This window comes from Maniola jurtina, chromosome 20 (assembly GCF_905333055.1).
Source record: "Maniola jurtina chromosome 20, ilManJurt1.1, whole genome shotgun sequence".
Lineage (NCBI taxonomy): Eukaryota > Metazoa > Arthropoda > Insecta > Lepidoptera > Nymphalidae > Maniola > Maniola jurtina.
In genome coordinates, this window is record NC_060048.1 from 11,577,445 (window position 1) to 11,602,283 (window position 24,839).

At 40.6% G+C, this 24,839-nt stretch overlaps 3 protein-coding genes and 1 long non-coding RNA gene across 7 annotated transcripts; 2 read left to right on the top strand and 2 right to left on the bottom strand.

Moving 5' to 3' along the window:
- Positions 1-837: 837 nt before the first annotated feature.
- LOC123875532 (lipase 3-like) lies at positions 838-2,646 on the top strand. The gene has a single exon (XM_045921409.1). The coding sequence runs from the start codon at positions 872-874 to the stop codon at positions 2,486-2,488; it is 1,617 nt and encodes a 538-aa protein (XP_045777365.1). The 5' UTR covers positions 838-871; the 3' UTR covers positions 2,489-2,646.
- A 1,010-nt stretch (positions 2,647-3,656) lies between these two features.
- On the bottom strand, positions 3,657-7,592 carry LOC123875555. Its single transcript, XR_006798167.1, has 3 exons — positions 7,496-7,592; positions 5,670-5,671; positions 3,657-3,667 (listed from the first exon to the last, which is right to left on the bottom strand). It is a non-coding gene; the product is annotated as an uncharacterized LOC123875555 (long non-coding RNA).
- LOC123875527 (serine/threonine-protein kinase NIM1-like) lies at positions 4,298-18,720 on the top strand. Of its 3 annotated transcripts, none has more exons than XM_045921401.1 (14): positions 4,298-4,563; positions 5,493-5,640; positions 6,166-6,294; positions 10,641-10,813; positions 11,482-11,540; positions 12,217-12,346; positions 12,829-13,007; positions 14,660-14,811; positions 14,927-15,253; positions 15,784-15,948; positions 16,158-16,351; positions 16,749-16,832; positions 17,480-17,540; positions 18,236-18,720. In XM_045921401.1, the coding sequence occupies exons 2-14, from the start codon at positions 5,512-5,514 to the stop codon at positions 18,311-18,313; spliced, it is 1,860 nt and encodes a 619-aa protein (XP_045777357.1). In that variant the 5' UTR covers positions 4,298-4,563; positions 5,493-5,511; the 3' UTR covers positions 18,314-18,720. The 3 variants fall into 3 exon arrangements, 2 of the variants coding, with proteins under 2 accessions (XP_045777357.1, XP_045777356.1); XR_006798153.1 differs by having other exon boundaries at positions 4,555-4,634; positions 16,158-16,365; positions 18,236-18,389; XM_045921400.1 differs by having other exon boundaries at positions 4,555-4,634.
- Positions 13,524-24,716, bottom strand: LOC123875537 (nucleoporin SEH1). Of its 2 annotated transcripts, none has more exons than XM_045921417.1 (9): positions 24,494-24,716; positions 23,755-23,911; positions 23,010-23,163; positions 22,151-22,258; positions 21,512-21,625; positions 20,728-20,886; positions 19,805-19,965; positions 19,217-19,364; positions 13,524-14,204 (listed from the first exon to the last, which is right to left on the bottom strand). In XM_045921417.1, the coding sequence occupies exons 1-8, from the start codon at positions 24,626-24,628 to the stop codon at positions 19,222-19,224; spliced, it is 1,131 nt and encodes a 376-aa protein (XP_045777373.1). In that variant the 5' UTR covers positions 24,629-24,716; the 3' UTR covers positions 13,524-14,204; positions 19,217-19,221. The 2 variants fall into 2 exon arrangements, 1 of the variants encoding a protein (XP_045777373.1); XR_006798155.1 differs by lacking the exon at positions 13,524-14,204 and adding an exon at positions 19,030-19,075 and having other exon boundaries at positions 19,156-19,364.
- Between the last annotated feature and the right edge of the window lie 123 nt (positions 24,717-24,839).

The window sequence follows — 24,839 nt, forward strand, 5'->3', positions numbered from 1 at the left end:
CAATTGCAAGTTGCAACGTTTCTTCTAAATAGGTACCTAAGTATTAGATATTATAATAAAAACTTAATATACCTGCTAGCTAATGCCCGCGACATCGTCCACGTGGAATTAGGTTTCTAAAAATCCTGTGGGAACCCTGGAATTCAAGCTATCTTTGTACCATACGTCAAAATCGGTAGGACTGAGCGATGGCGATGGGATGTGAACACGTAGCAGACAAACAGACAGTCTTACTTTGGCAATTATAACATAGGACATGGTTTCCAAATATAAAAAGAACTATGTACTTATTAGAAATGCTGAAATATTGGGCTGGGCTTTGGCCCCATGTTTTCAAGAAAATTGTTAATCAGACTGCACTGAGGGCTCTACCAAATTGAATAGGTACCTATGTACTGAGCACAACATATCTATCCAGAGTCTAGACTCTATACAATCGAAAAATAAACCCATAATACTTTTGTACTATAGGTAGGTACATTATTCAGAACTTATTTCAGCGGTTTTTTTAATTCACGTGAGAATTTTATTTCGGGATAAAAAATGTCTTATATCCGTTCCCCAGAATGCAACTGCAATCTCTGTACTAAGATTGGTTCAGCATTTGAGATGTGAAAAGGTTACAGACAGACAGGCTTTCGCATTTATGTTAGTAGGTAGATATGATAAAATGTTGTATGGATTTATAAACTACTTAGTAAAATAGAAACGCAAACCAAAACCTGTAGATACATTGACCTAGTTTACAATTTATTATAATAATTCAATACACATTTTCCTACAGCCGAACAACAACGCGCTGAGTTTGCAAAACTATCATATAAAAAGTCCGTTTGACTGAAACAAGGCACAGTCACCGCACATTCTCACAATGAAGGCTGTCTACCTCCTGCTCTGCCTCGCCCTGGCGCACCACGCCGCTGCCAGCATCTTCCGCCACCAGCGCCGACCTAACGCGGACAGTCTGGTCGTCCAACCACTCGACTACGTCGACCAATACCAGCACCATGAAAAGGAGATCAAAATGCGCCTCCGAAGACCCGGCTCCTCCTCAGAGGAGACCAAAGAGCGCATCAGCTACGACGACCTGAGCGACTACGCCTCACCCCTCCGATCCGGCGACAGGAACTGGAACTCCCCGCTGTTCTCCGCGGTGATCGTCCCGGGCGAGCCGCTCCCCTACGGCGACGTCGTCTCCTGGCGCAGCGTCGATATAGCGAACGGCCCGAATTCGCTCGTCAACGACAAGAAGGACATCGAACGAATCTTCAACGATGCCTACACACTGATGCAACACGTCAGCGAGGAAGACAAGAAGAAAATTCACGAAGCCTTCCAAACGACCGCCGTGGCTGTCAACGAGGATGTCCACTTGAACGCGACGCAGCTGATCAAGAAACACGGATACGGAGTAGAAGAACACATCGTGAAAACTGACGACGGCTACTGGCTCACCCTGTTCCGCATTCTGCCGAAACAAGTATCCCTCGACGAGAAACCGCGTCCCGTCGTGTTCCTCATGCACGGATTTTTGGGCAGCGCTGATGAGTGGCTTCTGATGGGCCCCGAAAAATCACTCGCCTACTTGCTCTCGGATGCCGGATACGATGTATGGCTCGGCAACGTTCGTGGAACGAAGTATTCCCGCCACCACGTCAGCAAGCACGAATCGCACCCCGACTTCTGGCACTTCAGCATCGACGAAATCGCCCTCCACGACTTGCCCGCCATGATCAACTACACGCTCAAAACCTCGGGACAGAAGAAGCTTCACTACGTCGGTTACTCGCAGGGCACTACAGTATTCTTCGCTTGGGCTGCGACTCAACCAGACAGCAGAGACAAAATTATTTCGATGCACGCCGTTGCACCGATGGTCTACATGACTCACGTGCGCAGCCCTATGATGCGTATGATCGAGCCGGGCAGCCGATTCCACGAACACATTACCGAGGAGCTCGGGCACGGCGAATTCAGACCTAGCAAGGAAATCATACACACAGTCGGAGGAAACATGTGCGGGAAGGAAATCGGATGCAAGCATGTCTGCTCGAACGAGAACTTCGTCATTTCTGGCGTCGATACCACTGGAATGGAGCCCGAGTTGATTCCTGTGATCGTCAGCCACTTGCCCGGCGGAGCGTCCATAAGACAGATCAAGCATTTCGGACAGACGGTGGCGTCCCACGAATTCAGAAAGTATGACTACGGCGTCGACCTCAACATGAAGATTTACGGTCAACGTCAACCGCCGAAGTACAACATGGCCGACGTGAAAGTACCAGTGACTCTCTACTACAGCGAAGAGGACTGGCTGGTGCACCCGAAGGACGTAGACCGGCTACAGAAGGAGTTGTCTGACGTGAGAGGAGCCTACAAGGTCCCAGAAAAACATTTCAGCCATATGGACTTCCAATTTTCTAAGAAAGCTCCCGAGGTTGTATACAAGTGGCTGATCGAATCTATCAAGAAGACTAAAACTTACTAAGGTGTTACTAAGTATTTTAGATCGTAATAAATAATAATAATAATTATTTAATGTTGTTAGCGTAATGTGTGCATTTGTATTATTAGTTCTAATATAATAATTTAACGGTTGCATTATTTATATTTATCCGTCCATCGAATAAAGATGAATTTCATAATATACTTTTCTTTTTTGCATTTCTACAAGCTACCTTTAATTTTTCATTATTTGGAAAATTCCCTACAATAGTTTGACAAATGTGGCTAATTCTGTAGTACACAATCTCTAAGTTAAACTAAATTGAAGCTAAGTGCTTTCTCTTTCAACAGGTGAAAAAATAGCACCTTGTGGAAAAAAATAGCTCTAGATTAGGCCTGTTTTAGTTTACCTAGTTTAAATATTATGAATGTACAACAGAATCAACCATAGTCATGTTCTAACGAGCTACTAGGTAGGTATAAATATTTTGAAGAGGTCACGCCACCTACTTTTGTCTGCTTATTGCTCTAATCATTTTACAATTATTAGCAAGCAGTTTAAAGTAGGTACCTACTTAGGTCGGAATCGAATACCTAGATAAATGTTTTGAAACTCTACTTCACTCTACTTTAACTGAAAAAAAAACCGGCCAAGTGCGAGTCAGACTCGCGCACCGAAGGTTCCGTACTCGGGTATTTTTCCGACATTTTGCACGATTAATCAATAACTCTTACAAAAACTCTTATGCTTAAAAATAAATAAAATTCTGTTTTAGAATGTAAAAGTAAAGCCCTTTCATATGATACCCCACTTGGTATAGTTATCTTTGAAAATTAAAACACATTTTAATTTTTTTTTCTGCGATGTTACCACAAATTCGCGGTTTTCAGATTTTTTCCTGTACTTGTGCTATAAGACGTACCTACCTACCCATGATTCTAGGTCAACGGGAAGTACCTACCCTATAGGTATGGGCGGATGCGTGGATTTGACTCGCTTAATAAGGCATAATATTATTATAAACTGAACATTTGAAAATAGCAACTGCCGAGTTTCTTCTCGGTACGAATGGCATACCAAACCAGTGGTATTAATTAACTTTTGACGATTCAAAAGAACTTTTAAAAGTTTACTTGAATAAAAAAACTATTCTTTTCTATTCAGACAATCAACAACAATACAGTTCGGCAATCAATATTCGGATACGCTACCAGTCTTCCGCTCACGCATTTTATGGCACGGTTGATGCTACTGACGTCAGTAATTATTTTTCAGTACTGAAAAAGATAAAGTTAAAAACTAAAATCCGACTTTGATCGTCGTAATAAACGCTGAAATACTACCTGCAATAAAATTGCTTTTCTGTCGCTTGGCATCGTATAAGAAACCCCTACGTCACCCGGACCTTTTACAACGAATCAATTGACACCTTATTGATCAAAATCGGCCTAGTAGTTTAGGCGCTACGGCGAAATACACATATCCTGGATACAAACATACATACATTTTTTTTTTTTTTTTTTTTTTTTTTTTTAATTCTTTTTTTTTTTTTTATATTCTTTTGTTTGTAAAAAATGGAAATATAGGAGTAAAATCATAAAATAAATTAATCTTTTTTTCTTTTTTGTCAGCCCTAGCACAGACTACGGTCTATTTGGGCTGCAAAATTCCAAACACCAGTCTGTTTTTTATCTAGTGCTTTGGTCTATAAAAAATGGTGAAAAATGTTTCTCTTTAAATTAAGTCTATTACTAAATAAATAAAAATAAATACATACATACATAGAAATCATAACCCATCCTTTTGGCTTTGGTAAAAAATGCAACTGTTACGGCTCTTGAGCCTCCACCGTGCGGCTCTTGCGGCCGTGTGTGATCGATCTCCTTTAAATTTAATGGCGCCAATACATGCCGGTGATTAAAAATAGTGTCACTAAATGTCACAATGTCACAAAACGTTCCAATTTCGAACAGCAAACAAACGATTCATGTCGTTCGCAAAACATCAATTTTGTATTTATTGTGAATTATATTAATCGTACTTTCCCGCCACGTGAATTATAAGTGCAGAATGCTTCGAAATTAGGGGTGAAGTAGACAGGGGCCAATTTGGAAAAGGTACCTACAGCTAAATACTCAATAATGGACGAAATTCTAACACTTTACCGATACCCTACATTTGCTAGCCGGTACGTAGTGGATTTGTGAATTTCAAGTGGATCTAACTAGGTACTAGGTATAGTTACCTACCTACATAAATCCATATCTTGCATGATATGCCTATATGATATTATTCTCAGGTATTTTGGGATGGTAATTTTAAGGTGCAAGTTCGCCACCTCGTAGGTGTCTTTATACCTTCTATTTTATTAGCAAAACAGTGACAACAGTCAAGTCTTTTAATAAAATAGATGCAACATTTATCTTACTTTTCATTAAGTAAATTTTTAGGGTTTCGTACCCGAAGGGTGCCTACGGAACACTATTACTATGCCTCCGCAGTCCGTCCGCCTATCTGTCTGTCTATCAGCGGGCTGTAGGTATCTCGTGAACCGTACCTAATAGGTAGAGTTGAAATTTTCACAGAATGTGTATTTCCATTGCCGCTACCACCATAAATAACAAAAATTTGAAAATACCAGCGTGAAATTTAAAGTGTTATTTCTCGTACGTTGGTACGAAACCCTTGGTGTGGGAGTCCGACTCGCACTTGGCTAATTTTTATCTATACGCGAATTCACCATGGACCGACGCAGGTTTAGTTTTCTATACTAGACTATTGGTAGAGGTACAAGTACTATTTTTATCAAGTAGTAGTTATGTTTTTATCTTTACCTACCTAATAGTTCGCGACAGGTCTACATGGCAATCGGGGTGGGAACTGGGGACGCCCCGCACTTCCCTGTCTGAATATATGATATATATCTTCCCTATCCTGGTGCGGGATATCGCGGGCGCTGCGCGTGTGTGTGAGGCGTCCACGATTAACCTCATGTGCTGACAGCCATGTCGATCTGTCGCGAACTATACTTCGAAATTTCTCGTAGTTTTTGGAGCAATAGCAAAATGGGTAGCATAACCCGCAACAAGTGCCAAGTGTACAGCGTTGGGAACTACCTGATGACCGGCAAGGTGTTGGGGAAAGGACATTTCGCGAGGGTGGAGGAGGCTACGCATAGAATTATTGGAAAAAAGGTCCCGTACCTACTTCTTTATCAAGTTACATCTTAGATGAACTAAGAGTTATAAATTATAATATCTAAGTTATCAATCGATTATCTCAGGAAGGTGATGGGAATTTTTTTATTGTATTTTTTGTATTCTGATACCAGTTACCTGGACTGCGATCTCACCTGGTTGTAATTTTAGTGAGGATGCTGTCTAAGATGGAAGCGGGTGGATGGAAGGGGTATAGAAAATTCATTGAACGTATACGCCTGAACGGTTACTACGTGGCATCGTAACTACCGGAACTCTATATTCGGGTCCGACGAGCAACCATCTACGATCACCCGGAACGATTTCTTACCCAGGAAATTAGATCCCGGTCAAAAGCCTTTCAAATGTCAAGAGATCGCGAGTGCTTCGCTGTGTTTCTCAATGGCTTCACCTCAAGTGCGCGTGGAGAGAGCCTCCTAGCTAGGAGATTTCCTGCTGACCAATTTTTCCAAAAGTCCTATTGAATGACGGTTGACAGAATTTCATTTTCTCATATTTCAGGTGGCGATCAAAATAATAGATCTAACGTGCATCAAAGAGGAGTACGCGCGCCGCAACCTGCACCGGGAGCCGCGCGTCATGGCCAAGCTGCGGCATCCCTGCATCGCGGCGCTTTACGAAACTATGATGGTAATAAAAAATCGGCCAAGTGCGAGTCAGACTCGCGCACTGAGGGTTCCGTACTCGGGTATTTTTTCCAACATTTTGCGCGATAAATCAAAAACTATTATAAATAAAAATAAATAAAAATCTGTTTTAGAATGTACAAGTAAAGCCATTTCATATGATACCCCACTTGCTATAGTTATCTTACTTTGAAAATTGAAACAAATTTTAATTTTTTTTAATGATGTAACCACAAATTCGCGGTTTTCAGATTTATTCCTGTATCTGTGCTATAAGACTTACCTACCTGCCAAATTTCATGATTCTGGGACAGCGAGAAGTACCTACCCTATAGTTTTCTTGACAGACAGAGAGACAGAGACAGGGACAGACAGACAAACAACAAAGTGACCCTATAAGGGTTCCGTTTTTCCTTTTGAGGAACGGAACCCTAAAAAAATCTTGACGGCGGGAAATCTCCTTAAAATATTGACCTCTAGGTGACAGATTGGGATATGTGCAGTGCAGACCAATGGAGCGTGATTATAAGTGTTTGTAGTTTTCTGAGGGTATAATATGCTCGCAAACCATGTTTCTGGCGGGTTTTGGTATTTTTAATTATTATTTTTGTATTTACTTTTAAGTACGGTTGTTATGTTTTTTAATTAGTGACTGGATGACGTCCGTACTAATTGAATTAATAAATAAGTATGGGATTCCTACCTACTAAAACCTCTCGGTAGCCACTCTCAGCGCATGTAATCAGTCTCCAGGAACTTATAAGAACGTGCCCCAGTGCCTTTCTCATCTTGAATAAAATCGATTGGGCCGTTCCAGGAGAAATGATTCCCGAATTCTTTGTAGGTTCTGCAGTTTGTGCCATAGCTAGCTGTCTTCCAAGGATCGTATACCTTCTACCTAATAGATCTCCATTTATTGGTATACGATCCTGGGATCTGATGGATGATGGTCAGCAGTAGCACCCCCACTCCAGTCGCTCGAGACCCGAAGTCCCATCAACCGGGTCTATTGGAAGGGTGGATTATAAAGGGTTGATCAGTGCCACCCTGATGTCTCCGTCAGCAGCGATGGAGGATAAGATACAGAGAGAGAATCTAAGGTTGAGATCTATAAAGCGCACTTTGACTTTGCGCAGACTGAAGACACTGTTAAAACGAGACAGAGTTATATTGCTGGCATAAATCTGTCTCCCTTCAACTGAAACTTAAGAGCGTTAACGCATGAGCCTAGTTGGCAAGTTTAGGTATTTACCCGAGGTTCTTTGTTTGTTTCCGTGAACGGACGTACCGAGTTCAGTTTAGTTTATAACAAACCGTTTTGATCCTAGACGATTTTCAAACGGATTATTTTTTCAATATTTTTAAGTATGTGGTGTTAGTTTGTCGTTTTTTTTAAAACAGTGATGTTTTTTAAAACAGTGTATTGTCTTTATAAATTAAGTACGAGTGAATAAAACTTATAATTGTAGTCAGTACTTAATACTAATCTTTTATATACTTGTGTAAGTATACGAGAGTCAAGAAATTATACAAAATTCAACTTTCCTTATATACATATTTACGAAAATATGGTTCCCTTATCATGCACAGTATAAATAATTACACCTACTATATTAATTTTCACATATATATTTATAAAGGCTGGTAAAATAAATGTGAAATCCGTCTAAAATTTAAACAGTCTTAAATATTTAATTTGCAATATTATCAAAAATATAATGCAATGCTACTAATACTCATAAAGACATTGAGCATTTTTTCTTATTTATGGTCCTTTACAATCTTTTCAAATTTTATTGTTAGTACTAAATCGTACTTACCGTAAGCGCAAAACAATGGACAGTACAATGAAAGGGATTAACAGGTACAAAAATGCAGATGTTACACTTGAGTAGGTATTTATTCATCAAAAATAAGTGCACTGCTACGCGAGTCAGCTAGGGATACAAAAACAAAATAAGATAAAGTTCAAAACTGAAAGTACAAAAACCCACCAACTACTTTTAAAGACTTCACCGCAGATGATTGATTTATATTTGAATATGTATAAATCATTATATACATGTATTCGAAATTTTCATAGTAACTGCTATGATTTGATATCGAACTCGATCCATCTATTTCAAGTTTATTTTTTCTTGATATACATTTCTTTTTCATGTCATGTGTAGGTAATACCAATTTCGATATACTTTTTGGGTTTTGTAGGTTATATCTCTTACATTCGTTTTGATTATGATAAGTTCTTTTATGACATATCGGAAAATTTTATGACATATGACAATATAGCCTCTAACATACGGAATGGTAAAGCTAAGCCAAAGAGAGATCTCATTTATCAAAATTTAATGTGCAGTTTGGCAGTAATAAGTGAATTGATGAGTCGATAAACAAACAAGCACGCAACACAACACGTGACAGGTTGTGATGGCAATCAAGGTGGGGACGCCCCGCACACCCACACAATCCCTGGGCTAATCCGGTGCGGGATAGCGCGGGTGACGTGCGGGTGTGCAGAACGTCCCCCACCTCATACCTCGATTGCCATCTCGACCTGTCACGTACTATACATAGCTGCCGAAAACTCAGTCCTCCCTTAGTTGGATAAAGAATTGTTTTATTCAAAAATAAAACCATCATAAAGATCCACGAGGGATGACCACGTGCAAATGATAGTAATTATCCTATTGTTTCAGGTGTTATGCTAGAGTGTACAATGTATACAACCAAAATCTAAATACAAAATACCGTACTAATGCTGTAAAAGACAATAAACTAATGCTATTATGCAAATGCAAAAAAAGAAATCATAATGGAATAGAAGAAACCGCGCTAATTCCATAAAAGGACGATGAATCATCAAAATTTTATTTAGTGGCTAGGACAAATAGCAAGGGTATTGGCATATAGCATTGTCAGCCGGTAATAACTGTAAAACTATAAGCCTTTAAGAATATTTAATTCTGAAAAGTTATTATTCTAGTCAATAACTAATTATACAAAATTCAACTTTCGGTTTATTTAAAAAACATGGTTTTCCTTATCACAAACAGTATAATGAAACCTTGAGTATTGAGTTTTACAAATTTATAAAAGCTTTTGAAATAAATGTGAAACCCATGTAAAATTTAAACAGTTAAAAATTTAATTTTTAGAAATTATTAAAAATATAGATCAATGCCACTGCTCTGATAGGCATTAATCTATTCTCTACCGAAATCGCGTTTTACAATCTTTTCAAATTTTGAAAATTAAATTGTTCCCTTTCAATGAAAGGGAACAATAGATACCAATGCAGCTATTTGCTCGAGGCAATACTTATTTATTAACTAGCTGATGCCTGTAGCTTCGCCCGCGTGGATTTAGGTTTCTTAAAATCCCGTGGGAACTTTTGATTTTCCAGGACAAAAGTAGCCTATCCGTAATAGCACGTCCCCGGGATGCAACGCATTTCAGTACCACGCAAAAACATCTAAACGGATGATCCTTTAAAAATCCCGAGGGATCACCAGGATTTAGGAATGCAATTCCTTACAGCATCATATAAACACAATTTAAAAACATACAAAAAGTTTTTATCTATCTTTAAGAAAAAATAGCGAGTATTAAAAATACCTAGTATTGAGAAGTGATAGTCGCACTACAATTTCAGGTAAATCATAAATAATCCGATAACAATTGCTAAGCAAACAAGCGTTACGTCCGTTCTCGGAGAGGCCTCGGCCGGTACTAATTTCCTAGTTCAATTTACTATTGCTCGTTACACGGTTTTGTAGTGTGTTTCAAGATTATTTTTTGGAAAAAAATATTAATTAAATTTAGATTTTTTTTTCTGTATATATTGCCAATATGTTCTTCTTTAATGAGTACTTAGTTTTATTTATAAATGAAGATAAATAACCCACTAAATGACAGTTTTATGTGTCTGTAGTTTTATGAAATTATGACTTTTTTGTTTGAATTTTTATAATGTAAAAAATGCCAAACGAAAGATTTGGTTCTGTCATCTTATTAGTTCAGGACCTTATCTTTGGTAAATATATTTCTTTGTGAGAATCGACCAAGTAACTTTTGATGTAGTGAACGTCAAAGATGACACGAAATCCAAAATTCAGTAATAGTCTTTTGGTATTTTAGGCAATAAAAGATAAACTATGAATAAATTGCAAAATGTTGTCTGTCAATGTAATAAAACAGGAAATATTCTACAAAGTAGTATATAAATGTTTTACATAAATGCAGTGTTTAATAAAATATAGGGGGGCAAAATAGCTTAAAAATAGCTCATACCGGTTCAACAGTCTTAAGTCTGAGCCTAATTTCAACCTAAGGCTCGCTGTTTGTGGGCAGCACGGGCCGCGGCTGTACGTGGTGATGGAGGCGGCGGGCGGCGGCGACCTGTGCGCGCTGGTGCTGGCGGCGCGCGGCGCGGCGCGCGGCCTGCCCGAGCCGCGCGCGCGCGCGCTCGCCGCGCAGCTCGTGTCCGCCGTGCGCCACATGCACTGCCGCGGCGTCGTGCATCGGTGCGTTAGCTGCGTATTTCTTCCTGACATTTTGCTCAACAAGTGTAAATTAAAAATTTATAACACCCTCGACAAGTGAAGGTTACAGTAATAACTAGAAAAGAGCTGATAACTTTCAAACGGCTGAACCGATTTTCTTGAATTTTAGCTAAGGACACTCTTGATCAAGCCACCTTTCAAAAAAAAACTAAATTCAAATCGGTTCATTAGTTTAGGAGCTACGATGCCAGACAGATACACACGTCAAACTTATAACACCCTTCTTTTTGGGTCGGGGATTAAAAATAGCAGAACCTATTCGTTCTAAAACAGATGGCTTTCAAAGCTTTTTCTGTTACTTTTAGCAGTCCCCCGACGCGACGAGCGCTTGGATAAAAATTTTACTAATTAGATTAAACTTAAATTACCAATACATATTTACTTACTTATTATTTCTTTACTTTTTAGAGGTTTTTGTGTCGGAGGTTTTTATGTCTAACATGTTTTTACGCGCGAATTATGAGCCAGATAGCATGAGTCTCTGTTGTGCTTGTGTTTAAAATCTTAACGTCCAGCAATAAGGTCTATATTTCAATAATGTACATTCGGTTTTAGTCGGCCTCCTTTCGGCGCAGATAAATAATAATAATTAATAGGTATGTTATGTTCTGTTTTTGTGTATTTTTCAGGGACCTGAAGATGGAAAATATTATGCTGGATAGTACAAAACAATTTATCAAAATTGTTGGTAAGCTTTATTTCATTCATAAGAAATTGAAATAGGTATTGAGAGAATGGCGGCTCATGTAAGCCTTAATTACTTACTACAAACAGAATGAGAAAAGGTCAATTTTGATATAGCGAACTGTATTAAAATTAACCTTTTCTCTTTCTGAATTCTAAAACGAAGTGATGCGAGTGTTATCATTACTCGCTTGCACACTCTTTAGCATCTTAGCTCGGGTCGATGGCGAAAAAGAAAGCGCGATTAAGTGTTATAATTTTCAAACTTTATGCGATTTTGCGCTGTGATTTTTCACAGGCAATGTATGCAGCAAGTGTTATTTATGAAAAGGCTTTTCACGTGATTTTTCACATGCTACCTGCGAAGTTTGTTTGAAAAATGTCTTTATTATCGAACATTAAAAATATACCTATACACAGTTTATGTCCCGGTAACACGGGATAAACACAAAATTATAAATATAACATAGTTTGGCAGGCTAAAAATATCCGTTACAAACTTACCAACTTCATATATATCACTCCATTCACAGCATAAATACACAACAATACGATAAAAAAAAACTAATTATGCTAAACTTAGTATCTACACAGTTAGCACTTGTACACATATATTTTTACATTTTACCTGCGAAGTGCTCCATCTGTAATGTTTATAGCCAGCGATGCTTTGTCCACAGATTTCGGGCTGTCCAACGTGTGGAGCGCGGGCGGGGCTCTGCGCACCCCGTGCGGCTCGCTGGAGTACGCCGCGCCCGAGCTGTTCGTGGACGGCCGCCGGTACGGGCCCGAGGTCGACCTCTGGAGCATGTTAGTGCTTCTTCTTCCCCTGGGGCTGTGCAGCTCCTGAATTCCCTATATCGCTTCGACCGTCTCCGATCCATTATGATCGCCACCAATTTTAAACTTTCGTGGCAATACGGGTAAGCCTAGGTAGGTACGGTTGGCTTCAGAATTCGAGTAGCAATTCTGCGAAATTATTGCATCAAAAACCTGTCGCACTTATGACCTTTTTCTATAAACACGCCACACACCTAACGCATGTGCATAACTGTGCCACGCGAATAAGGTGTTAAACGGCTTACAGCTTTTGACTGAACAGTAGCACTTTTCTGACGGGAAAGAGTCACTTACTCAGGCTGTCTGAATAAACTTGAGCCACACTGGTGTCGGATCGTAACCGGTGCGGCTCCAGCTACATACTATCATGACGTAAATACATCGACTAGGTTATCACGACTTATCGTTGCGGGCATCCATTTAACTATAATCTGGTTTGTGTGTGTGTGCAGAGGCGTGATCGTGTATGGCATGGTGACGGGCGGGCTGCCGTTCGCGGGCCACAGCTCGGGCGGCGCGGCGGGCGGAGCGGGAGCGGGCGAGGGCGTATCATCGCGGCCACAGCTGCGTGCCGCCATCACGCGCGGCTTCACGCGCAAACAACGCGCCGCGCTCGCTAGCGTCTCCGCGGGTAACGAAACAGTTTTAACCTTATGTACAATTCTACCACTTTTATAAGTTTCACCGATGTACCTGCGCAGAAATATTATTTTTGAATGGCGCGAAAGTATCTGTCCGTCATAGCGCGCATCGGCCCGCTATTGGTTGTGGCCTATGTTTTGTACGCGTGAATTATGAGTGAGGTAGCACGCTATGGTGTTCTTGTGTATAAAATCTTAACGTCAAGCAATAAGGTCTGTATATCATTGGTGTACATTCGCGTTTCCGCGCAAACGAATTTTGCCGATGCGACTTATAAGAGTGGTAGTACTGTTACTTTAACGTTTCTTGCTTTCTTAATAAATTTAAATGACTGCTTTTACTGATGGTAGATCAAATTCAAATATCTTATAATAAATGTTCTACATGAACAAAGTCTTATGTTACGTTAAGTACTACTACAGTACTTTTTCGAAATAGTCTTGACTTTATTTCACTCGCTAGCAGAATTCTTTCACAGATAATTGATGAAATAAAAACAAAAATACTGAATTATAATTTATTTTAACAAATTACGAAAATTCTAACAAAATTATGAAAAAGTGCCATATTTTTATTCGCTGTCTGGGCACATAATCATGAGTTTTATCGAACTAGTCAGACAACAAAAGACCACTTTATCCACGGAAAGAAGTTAGTATAGCGCTCTCCCTGTTACGTAATCCCATACAAATGACAAGGACAGAAATCTTAGTGGGCAATCACAAACATGTTTTCAAAAAAATATAAATTTAATTCGAAAATGTTTTCAAAAAATCATTCAAAATTTAATTCGAAAACATAAGTAGATAGTTTAGTTTGTGATTGGTTGGTGACTCAAAATGGTTAACGCCCGCTGAAATTTTTGTCTCTATCTTTGCATGGGATGTTGTATTGTATAAATCCTAACTTCTTTCAGTGGATAGAGTATAATCAGGGACACTGATAAAACCCTCATGACAAGAGTCAGTCTTGAATCTATATTTGTCATATAGAATCAGGATTCAGGGTCCAGGGATTTTTCTTTAGAAAATCGACATAACCCGTTTCCAGCTGCTTACAAAATATTAAGTTAAGAAACAATTTGAACACGAGACACAGTTTTTTCGGAGATCACTATAGTATTCAGTCTATGCTGACAAACATTTTTACACTTTCCTTGCGAGTTGGACCGCCCACCCTGCGAAGCCTGAAACAAAAACACTAATGTTATAAAGGCGAAAGTTGGTGTGTGTGTGTGTGTGTGTGTGTGTGTGTGTGTGTGTGTGTGTGTGTGTGTGTGTGTGTGCGTGCGTGTGAGCGTGTGCGTGTGAGCGTGTGCGTGCGTGCGTGCGTTTCGTCGTTTTTTTCACACAAAGCTACTGGACGGAATTGGCGGAAATACCCTGGATTAACACAGCCTACTTTTTATCCCATAAAATACAAAAAAACACATTGCGCTTGTGTAGTTGTCTTTGAATAAACGCAAGTGTCATGAAATGACTGTCTCCGTCGCACGTTCAAAAATATTATAGGACTACACTAACTCTTATATTCATAAATATTCCATAATAAAGTAAATTATTTTTAACTACCACTATAACTGTGCACGGGACTTCTCAGAGTGAGAAAGGTGATTAAATTTACACTGTCAAATAATTTTAGAATGCAAGACATTTATCGAGCAGCTACTTGAGCCTAAAGTGGATCTTCGGATGAAGATCGAGGAGGCGGCGCGGCATCGCTGGATCAAGCGACCCGGCATGAGGATGAAGACGCATCCTCTGCTCGCGCTAGAACCCAAGACTAACAGAGAGGTATCTCACATCCTTTCTAGAATGTTCCTTATCCATCCAGTCTGGATGGTGCCACAGACAATACTTGTATTGTCTTGGTGACACCACCATCAAAACTCATTTTCTTTCTTTTCAGATATATAGAGAGTTATCAGAGCTCAGCGGTCAGCCGGTAATGGACGTGCTGGCTCACATAAAGGCGGACCCTTTTGGCTCAATAGCAGGGATGTACAACATCAAGAGCCACTTGCATCAATTACAAGCGTCGACTGGAGTGGAGCTGCTCTGGTCGACGAACACGCAGGAACCAAGGCCCGCCACTCCGCCGGCGTACCTCGCCAAGTGTGAGCAAGACCCCTGTACCAGCCGGCCGAGCTTGCCGCTCTCGAACAGCTATACCTCGACGCGAATAAGGCAGAACGAAGCCAAACCAGAGTCCACTAAACCAACGATCCCCAAAATGGTAAGACATTGCAATTTAAAAAAAAATCATAAAATCAGCCATCTTCAAGAGCTGCAAGAGTAGTTAGATTTGACTAAAAAAAAATCATCAATGTTAACCAACATATTGTAACACCTAACATACCTAAACGTAGTCGTCGCGACTACGTGCGCATGCGCACTACGACTTCTATATCACACTAATATTATAAAGGCGAAAGTTTGTATGTGTATGTGTGTGTATGTTTGTTACTCCTTCACGCAAAAACTACTGGACGGATTTGGCTGAAATTTGGAATGGAGATAGATAATATCCTGGATTAGCACATAGGCTACTTTTTATCCCGGAAAACCAAAGAGTTCCCACGGGATTTCGAAAAACCTAAATCCACGCGGACGAAGTCGCGGGCGTCAGCTAGTACCTAATAAATTACAGATTGTCACGGCCGTCCGGCCTACTTGTCGACTGTGCGTAATGGGCCTACGCCTACGTCGCACCTTAAGTTTTCCTTTAAAAATATTAATCCCTGATATAATTTATTTGTCTATTAGATAGTGGCACACAAAACGGACGCGACAACGCGGTCGGTTCAACAAAGGTACATATCTCCGCAGAAGTCTGAAGCCAGGACTGTGCTGAATGAAAAGCCTTTGACGAGTCCAACGGTTCCCAGCAGACCTTCGAGCCTCTACAGTTTAAGCAAACCTATTTTTAAGGTCTTTATCTACTTTATGTATAAAGGCTTTGTCAGTTTAGGGCATATTAATTTATATTTGTGACTAGGTCGCTTACGACATCGTCTCGTGAAACCTCTCGACAAGCGGACAGACAAGTGATCCTATAAGGGTTCCATACATCTGAATTAAAAAACTGAACCCTATAAAATCCATGGCAGAATAATTGCAACCGTAACAACTTTATTCAGGTATACGATAACGGGGATGGGTTAGACCCTAGACTGCCGCGAATCGAGGAACATTCCAACACGGACGGCGTGGAGGCAAAGACGCGGCGCAGCAAGCAAGTGCGGAAGGTCAACCTGGATCAACCGACCCGGCTGAACAGCTGCCCCGACAGGCCGAGGGAGTTCTACAGGAAAGCGGCGGATGGACTACCGAGGTATAATAATTCAGGTATACGATAACGAAGATGAGCTACACCCCAGACCATCAAAGTTTACGGATTTTTCCCTTTACTTGTTCTATAAGACCTACCTACCTACCAAATTTCACGATTCTAGGTCAACGGGAAGTACCCTATAGGTTATCTTGACAGACACGTCAGATAGACAGATAGACAACAGAGTGATTCTTAAGGGTTTCGTTTTTCCTTGAGGTGTGGAACCCAAAAAAGCTATTTAAGTGAAGAAAACGCCCTTACTTTATTAATCGCGAGAACTGGTGTCGATATCCTCTTTTTGTGGGCATATAGCGATAACGATCCGGATACGGAACCCTTAAAAACGTAAAAAGCCCACAGAATAAACGCGAGATTGAATTTGTTTTATTGGTTTCAGTTGGCGAAACGGAGTTTCCACCACTACATCGGCGCGTATCCTCCTACAGAGCAATGCGACTACAATCAAACGCGCTTCTTTGGGGTAACTACGAATCTTTTTTTTTTTTTTCTCTCGTTTGGTTTTACACTGATTAGCCAATGTCAAGTGTGTAGTTATTTACAAGTTAGGGAAACTATAGGTATAAGTATGGACTTCGTCTGTGCCGGCGCCCGCCGACATATACGCGGCGCCCATTTAGAGCGCTTCCCAGTCAGTTCCACCACCAATAAACACCAGCAGAACACAAAAACCGGCCACTTCTAACAAAAAACACTCCAAAAAGTCACAACACGCGCACCAGCAAACGCCACCACAGACGAAGTCCAACTACGAATCTATTCTAGTACCATCTCTTATCGTAGGTTGGCAATCATTGGGGCTAGCTAGATTTTGTTCATCGCTGCTCGAAACAGTGACCTTGTACTCATGTTGAACCACTAGAATAGAATAGAATATATTTTTATCCAAATAAACTTTTACAAGTGCTTTTGAATCGTCAAAATAATTTATGACTGGTTCGGAATGCCACTGCCGGCGAGGGTTCATAAGCCAGGATGTTTATCTCTGGCCAGGTCTACGTTTGCCTTTTATCTTGCCTTGCATTATAAGCTGTAAGGTTATATTCAGTGTATATGCCTATGGGTAGAATTTACAGAGGTATTTTATTTAATTCATTACATTTTTTGCAGCAACATTGTGAGTCCACATTCCTCGTCGAACAGTCATTGCAAGACTGAAAGAGCGATGCCGGTTAGTATTTCTATATTTTAGCCGCCGCCAAATAAAGTTTATCTAATGGATAAAGACATTTTAACAGATTCCCAATACAAAAATTTCATTCATAGCCTAAAATTTATCCATTAGATCAAGTTTATCAGGCGGTTGTGAAATAGGCTCCAAATTAATAAAACCCTAAATTATTTTTTTAATTTTCGGGTTATAAGAACTTCTACTACCCTAATTTTTCACTTAGTAGACAGGGAAGTAATCTTGAGAAGACAGCTAGTTTAAATCTGTAGTACCTAGCGCAGTATGTACGCGCACTCAAAATGCGCCACTGACCTTTTTGTCTTTGTCATTATGGGATTACGTAACAGAGAGAGCCCTATATTAACTTCTCTCCGTAGATAGAGATTAGAAGAAAAGACGTATTACGAGTTTGTTATTGATTCAGTTAAATTGTCATTTGTTGGGGCGACTAGCTTGTGCGTTTCTGTGGGGTGATTCACTAACTTATAGTGTCTAACGATTACTGATAACCACCGAGCTCATTTGAAATTTATTTTTAATCCATTGAAGGTTTTCTACGAAAAAAATTTTTAATATCGCTCAGTGAAGCAGCATTGTAGGACCAATCAATGTCAAATGAACTCGGTGCTATTATTCATCATTGGACACTGAGATAGCGAATCAGCATGTTGGTCCTAATAACTGAATCTTCGCAGGCGGGCTGGTACACCTCCAGAGCGATCACCCGCGAGGCGCAGCTACAACGGATGCGACGAACTACGCCATTGAAATGAGCCCGCAATTCAAACACGAACATTTTCGAAGAGCTTATTTTTTAAGTGTTTACACGATTAAATTCTTGGAGCCCCATTATTGTTAATTTTAAGCGAATAAATTTATTCCACTGCTATGGCATCTAGTTTAGGGCCCTAACTCAAAACCGCAATCCGAATTTGCAATGCCTAAGGGCCTAAATACAATTTTGCGGCGCATAGCCTTTGGCGTTAAACCACAAATTTAGGGAACGTAAACAGTACATGAATCGCAAAAAGCGTGTTGCACTTTGCACGTCTTTTCGATGATGCGGCGTTGCGTCGGCGCGTCTTGAATTTCGGCCTTTTGCGCTTGGCTCTTTTTTTAATGCTTTACTAATATAAAATTTTAAGAAAATATACAAAATAATGAGACATGTTCAACTTTTGTGAAAGTATTTTATTCTTAGGAAGAGTTACAACCAAAATATTACTGACAAAAGAAATGATTAAGATGAATAAATCATGCAAGTGAGTCACGTCATAATAATATTGTAATATTGTGTGTGTTAGGTGTAAGAAGTTTAACATGACGGTAGAAGTTTGGTACGGCATCAGGCACATCGGTATAACACCAGGTGTCTGGCACAGTGTACAATGAGACTGGCATAGCGTTGGGTGTGCATGGCATAGCGCCAAGCGAATTTTGATCTCTAGCGATTGACAGGGGCCATCATTGTGTAGATTATATGTCTGGCACAGAGTCCGGTATGGTCTGCATGACTCCGGAAGTGTCTGGCATAGCGACAGATGTATTTTTTTCACCAGTGCCAGTGCTTGTGTATATGCACAGGATTGACGGAGGCACTTGCCAGCTGCGTGTATGTGGTATGTCTGGCATATTACCAGTAGTGCCTCGCATAGTGACAGAGTGTTTTTCCTCACCGGTGTCAGTGGTAGGGCATATGCGCCGGGTTGGCCATGGCCGCTAGCCGCGTGTAGGTTGTGTGCGTTCTTTGAGGCGCGGTTGACTCGCCGCCCGCTGAGTCGCTCTTAAAAACCGCCACGCACTTCCACTGGTTCATGTATTGCACTGAAAATTAAAGACATCACTTCGCTATAATCATTATAAAAATCCTGATTAAAGGAGGAAAAAACGTCAGGACAAAGAAAGCGAAAATAAGCAGGGTTGCCATGTATTTGATTAAAAAAAACGAGCAGGCGCGTCACCTTATGTTAAGTGATAGAGGAACGCCGATGCGTTGCTGGCCTTTCAGAAATTTGTTGGTCCGCCCCTTGTTGTAATCTAGTGGGACGATGGAAGTTGATTCCACAGTTTGCATGTGCGTGGAAAAAAGATCTGGGACAACGGTCGGTCAAAGTGCACCAAGCACCCAGCTAAGGTGAAACTGTAGGGATGATGTTAGGTAACGCTTTAGAGAATGCAGAAAAAGAGGGTGTAGAACTAGAGAAAGGTAGAGATGGACAGGGGAAGGAAGTGAGCACAGAGAAGATGAGGGAGATAATACTCACTCTTCCACAGTCGTACGCAGCAGTCGTCGCCAGAAGAGGCGAGTAGCGTGCCAGTAACATTCCACGACACCCGCCACACGCAAGAGCAGTGCTCTTCGAAGGCTGCCATCACTTCCGTTTTGAACCGGATGTTGCCGCCGTTTGTTGTGCTGGACGATTCACTGTGGGTTTAAATAAGGTTTAGGTTCTGTCAGGGGTCAGCTGGTAAAGTGCGTGGCAATTAAGAGTGGCCGTCCCTATATATTGACGCTAGATGACCTCGTAATTTTTGACAGCTGGGCTCTGTGTATAACACCAGCTCCGAGGAAGATTTTCTTATTGTCATGGTCGAGTCCACATCATACTTGAAACGAATCGGCGCTGGCCGGTAGTCATTCTGTCTCATTCACACACTATACACACACAGCTATAATGTGTAAGTCGGGACTTCGTCTGCGATGGCGTTTGCTGGCGCGCGTGCTGTGCTTGTTTGGAGTGTTTTTTTTGTTAAGAGTGGCTGGTTTTTGTGTTAGTTGGTGTTTTTGGGTGGTGGAACTGACTGGGAAGCGCTCTAAGGGGGCGCCGCGCGTATGTCAGCGGGCGCCGGCGCAGACGGAGTCCATACTTGTATAAATTCAATAACTTGAAAATATCACAAACTTGACATTGGCTAATCAGAGTAAAGCCAGATTAAAAAAAAAAAAAAAGTTATGTGGGCTACATTACACCACACACACACATAATTAAACACATAATATAAACATACACACAACATAATATCTATTTTATCGACTAGTTTGTCGACACCGCAATCGTCGATGAAATAGATATTATGTTTAATTATGTGTGTGTGTGGTGTAATGTAGCCTACAGTTAGGAAGAATCTTTTCGGTTCGTTCCTTTCTGGCATGCACTGTGTGGGGCAGGTCGTCACAACAACTCACGGCAAGGGCTCGAGTTTGATGATCCTCACGTCTTTGGTGGCGACGGCGAGCAGGTGGAAGGCGCGGCCCAGGTTGGGCGCGAAGGCCAGGTCGTTGACCGGCTCCGTCACGGACGGGAGGCACTCCGTCCGAGTCCAGCGCCGCGATGACTCACTATACCTGAACAAACTAGCACTTTAGGGTGTCTGTCCACTGCGCCTATTCAGTTTATCCACCCTAGGCTGTATACTTGGACACTGTATACAACCTCCCTGGCGTGGTAGTAAGCACTGTGGTCTTATTAGTGGGAGGTCCCGGGTTCAATGCCCAGCAGGGGTTTGGAATTTTAGCATTTCTAAATTTCTAGTCTGGTTATGGTGGGAGGCTTCAGTAGTGGTTTGTTACCACTCTACCGGGAAAGCTGTGCCACCAAGCGATTTAGCGTTCCAGTACGATGCCGCGTAAAAACCAAAGGAGTATGGGTTTAGTGAAAGCTGCCACACCCCTTCTAAGTTAGCCCACTTCCATCTTAGATTGCATCATCACTTACCTCTGTGAATGTTTGTTACTCTTTCACGCAAAAACTACTGGGCGGATTTGGCTGAAATTTAGAATGGAAGTAGATTATAACCTGGATAACACTTGCTATTTTTTACCCCGGAAAATCAAAGAGTTCCCACGGGTTTTTTAAAAACCTATATCCCCACGCGAACGAAGTCGCGGGCATCAGCTAGTTATAAATAATTTGTTAAAGGCAAGTATCTTATTTAAAATTAATCTTTATATATTATGTTGACTAACTTACTCATAAATAAAGACCTTTTCGCTGCAAGCCACCTTGTCGCTCTGCGTGCCCGTCGCGCTCGCAATGTTGGGCTCATCGCTGCCCACCGCCAGCATCGGCGGGTTGGAGTTACTTCTGGAAACCAATTATGTACAGGATAGTTGCATTTTAGAGTTCCATGCCGAAAGGCCGTAAGCCATGGTAGCCTAGTGGTTAAGACATCCGCCTCCTATTTCTTTCTTCTTTCTGGGCTGGTTCCCGCACTTAAACGTAATCCGCCTCTTACGCGGGTATATATTTTATGGTTCGCATCCGTCCACAATATCACGCACTGTTGGAAGCGGGTATTAGTCTATGTAATGAAAGGAAACTAATGCCAAAATTTCAAGTTTCTAACCCTAGTGGCCTAAATTGTGAATTGATGGATTAGTCAGTCAGTACAAGTCTTTTTATATATAGATTTATTTGGTACAAGACAAGATATTTAAAGAAAGAAGAAAGAAAAATGTTTATTTTTTAAATTGTGCCACACAGCACATGTTATAACAGCTAAGAGTTGGTGAAATTTTCCTCCCCTGGGGCATTAAAGCCAACATGCCTCAAGCAGAAGATGCGCTGGAATAAACTGTCATGTGTGGCATAAGCCTGTATTGTAGTTACCTTGACAAGGAGGGGTTCCATGACAAACAACTGATGGAGACTTTTGTGGGTATTTCGTGTTGGAGCGTCCACTGCGCTAGGTTCATCACATCTGGTGCTTCGTATATCCTATAAAAAACATGTTCAAATGAGCCCAAAATGAAGTAGAAACTATTAGAAGGTAAGAATTAAAGGAATCTTGTGTGTAGTAATGATTTCCTGGTTGAATTTCTGCCATAACAACTAAAGAACTAAATACTATTTGTCGACTATGCAGGAGACATGATTAAACAAGTGCAGAAGTAAGAGTGGGACATGTGGCTTAGTTATGATAGCATTTCAATCGATTGCGATTGTTAAGCAACGTTAACCCAAGTCGGTAACTGGATGGGTGACCGACTTTAGAGATCCGAATTTGGCCTTTTCGTTTCCTCCGTGACTCGGAGAGCATGTTAAGCCGTCGGTCCCGGTTATTATCACTAACATCTGGTAATAACTGTAAAACCTAAGAAACGAAATCTAGTTATCGTAGTGAGTTGTATGCGGAAGGATCTGGGAAACCCACTGCATTATTGTCGATTGGTTGACGCTCTCTCACTATTGGCTACAATGCATTGTTGCAACAAGAATACCATAAATTGAGCCAATCAATGTAATGTATTCAAATTCAAATTCAAATTCAAATCATTTTTATTGTATGATATGTGTGATGTGTGTGTGTGTGTGTGTGTGTATGATATGTGTGTATTGTATGATTGTATGATATATAATAATGATTGATGCAAGTTTTCTGGAATCTACCCATCAATTCATAATGCTAGTTTTGCGGAATCGACCAGGTGATTCATATATATAGTTAAATGCTTACAGGAAATTGTACCTTATAATACCATCAGCTGAGCATGTGACCAGAAGCAGTCCCAAGTGCTTGGGACCAAATTTGACATCTGTGACTGAGGTCCTGGAGTCCACGAGGTTGGACCTCTTCACCCACGTGCGGAGACCCTTTTCTGACCCAGATGCTGTTGTGTCTCCTAAAAATTTTAAATACAACTACAGACTTGTGCTATCTCGCTGATAATTTGTTCAAAGCATGGCGCGTAGGCAACAACCAATAGCTGGGTGCGCTATGAGTGGCTGACATATTTGCGCGCTTTGCAAAAATAAGATTTCAGTGCAAATATATCAGTATATTTCCCCGCAGCAAATCTTATGCTATTGAATGAGTTAAACATGGATTTTATTAAACTGCATTCAATAAAGATGTCAATAGTACTATATCACCTAACATTTCAAAACGATTTTTAAAAACAACCTAACAATTACTGTAACTTTAAAACAAGAGTGCTGCTGGTCTGTATTGACAACTAGCTGACGCCCGCGACTTTGTCCGCGTGGATTTAGGTTTTTCGAAATCCCTTGGGAACTCTTTGGTTTTCCGGGATAAAAAGTAGCCTATGTGCTAATCCAGGATATTATCTATCTCCATTATGAATTTCAGCCAAATCCGTCCAGTAGTTTTTGCGTGAAGGAGTAACATACACACACACACACACACACACACATACAAACTTTCGCCTTTATAATATTAGTGTGATAAGATGTTTATTTTAACAAAAACTAACCAACTTCTTCCCATATGGCGGCAGTCCTGTCAAAGGAGCATGTAGCTAAGACCTGTCCAAACTCAGGGTGTGCCCATGTCACTTTCCAGACAGAGCCATGGTGCGCCTTCCAGCTTGCTGTGAGCCTCCACCCACCTTGACCATCTGCATCCCACACCTGGAAATGACAAAATCCCAAACAGTTTTTAGTCAAATAAACTTGCAATTTCCTCAGTGTTCTCGTGTAATGTGAGACTGTCCATTTGCTTTATTCCATTTATCCACCACCAATGACCCTAAGGTATGTCACTAAGAAATGTATCACACTCAGTGCAATAATTATTTAAGAATACATGAATACAGAATGTAATATTTCTAGATTTGAGTTTTTTGTAATGGGTTGACCATTACAAAAACATTACCATGCTCAACTCCATAGGTCCTCATTGTTTTTGTTGTAGTTTAGAGCTATTTTTTTTTTTTCAAAATTAAATAAATAAAACATGGGAGTTGTTTTTAAGCCCATTCATTTCTAAGTGGTTTCTACACGGTATCATACCGGAACACTATTAGTAGGCGATACGGCTTTGCCGGTAGGATGTGACTAGCCACGGCCCAGGCCAACGACGTCTTCCACCAGACATACATTATAAATAAGTAATATATGGGGCCTGAAGATGCAAGCAGAATAGTCAGACAATTAAAAGTTTCAGCTAAGATAATAAGACAGTCCACAACCGCAATAACATAACCTATTTACCTTTACGTACTGATCACTGGAACAAGTGGCCATTCTTTCCCCGTAGAAGTCGTACGCTACATCGTGAATAAGGTCTTTATGATCAGCGATAATTGTTTGAGACTCAAATAAATTGGTTGATGTTAATTCACTCATTCTTAGAACGATTTAAATAGAAAATAAAATAATGAACAAGACCACCTCAAAAGTTCAACGAATTTTTGATAGGTATTGGTAAATTGGTATCTATGTCTATGTTTTTGACATGGTTTTTGATCACTTTGACAATTTGATTTTTTCAAATGGCTTTACGGCTCTGGGGTTTAGCCCTCCAGTTGACCACAGATAAATAATATTCCACTGTATA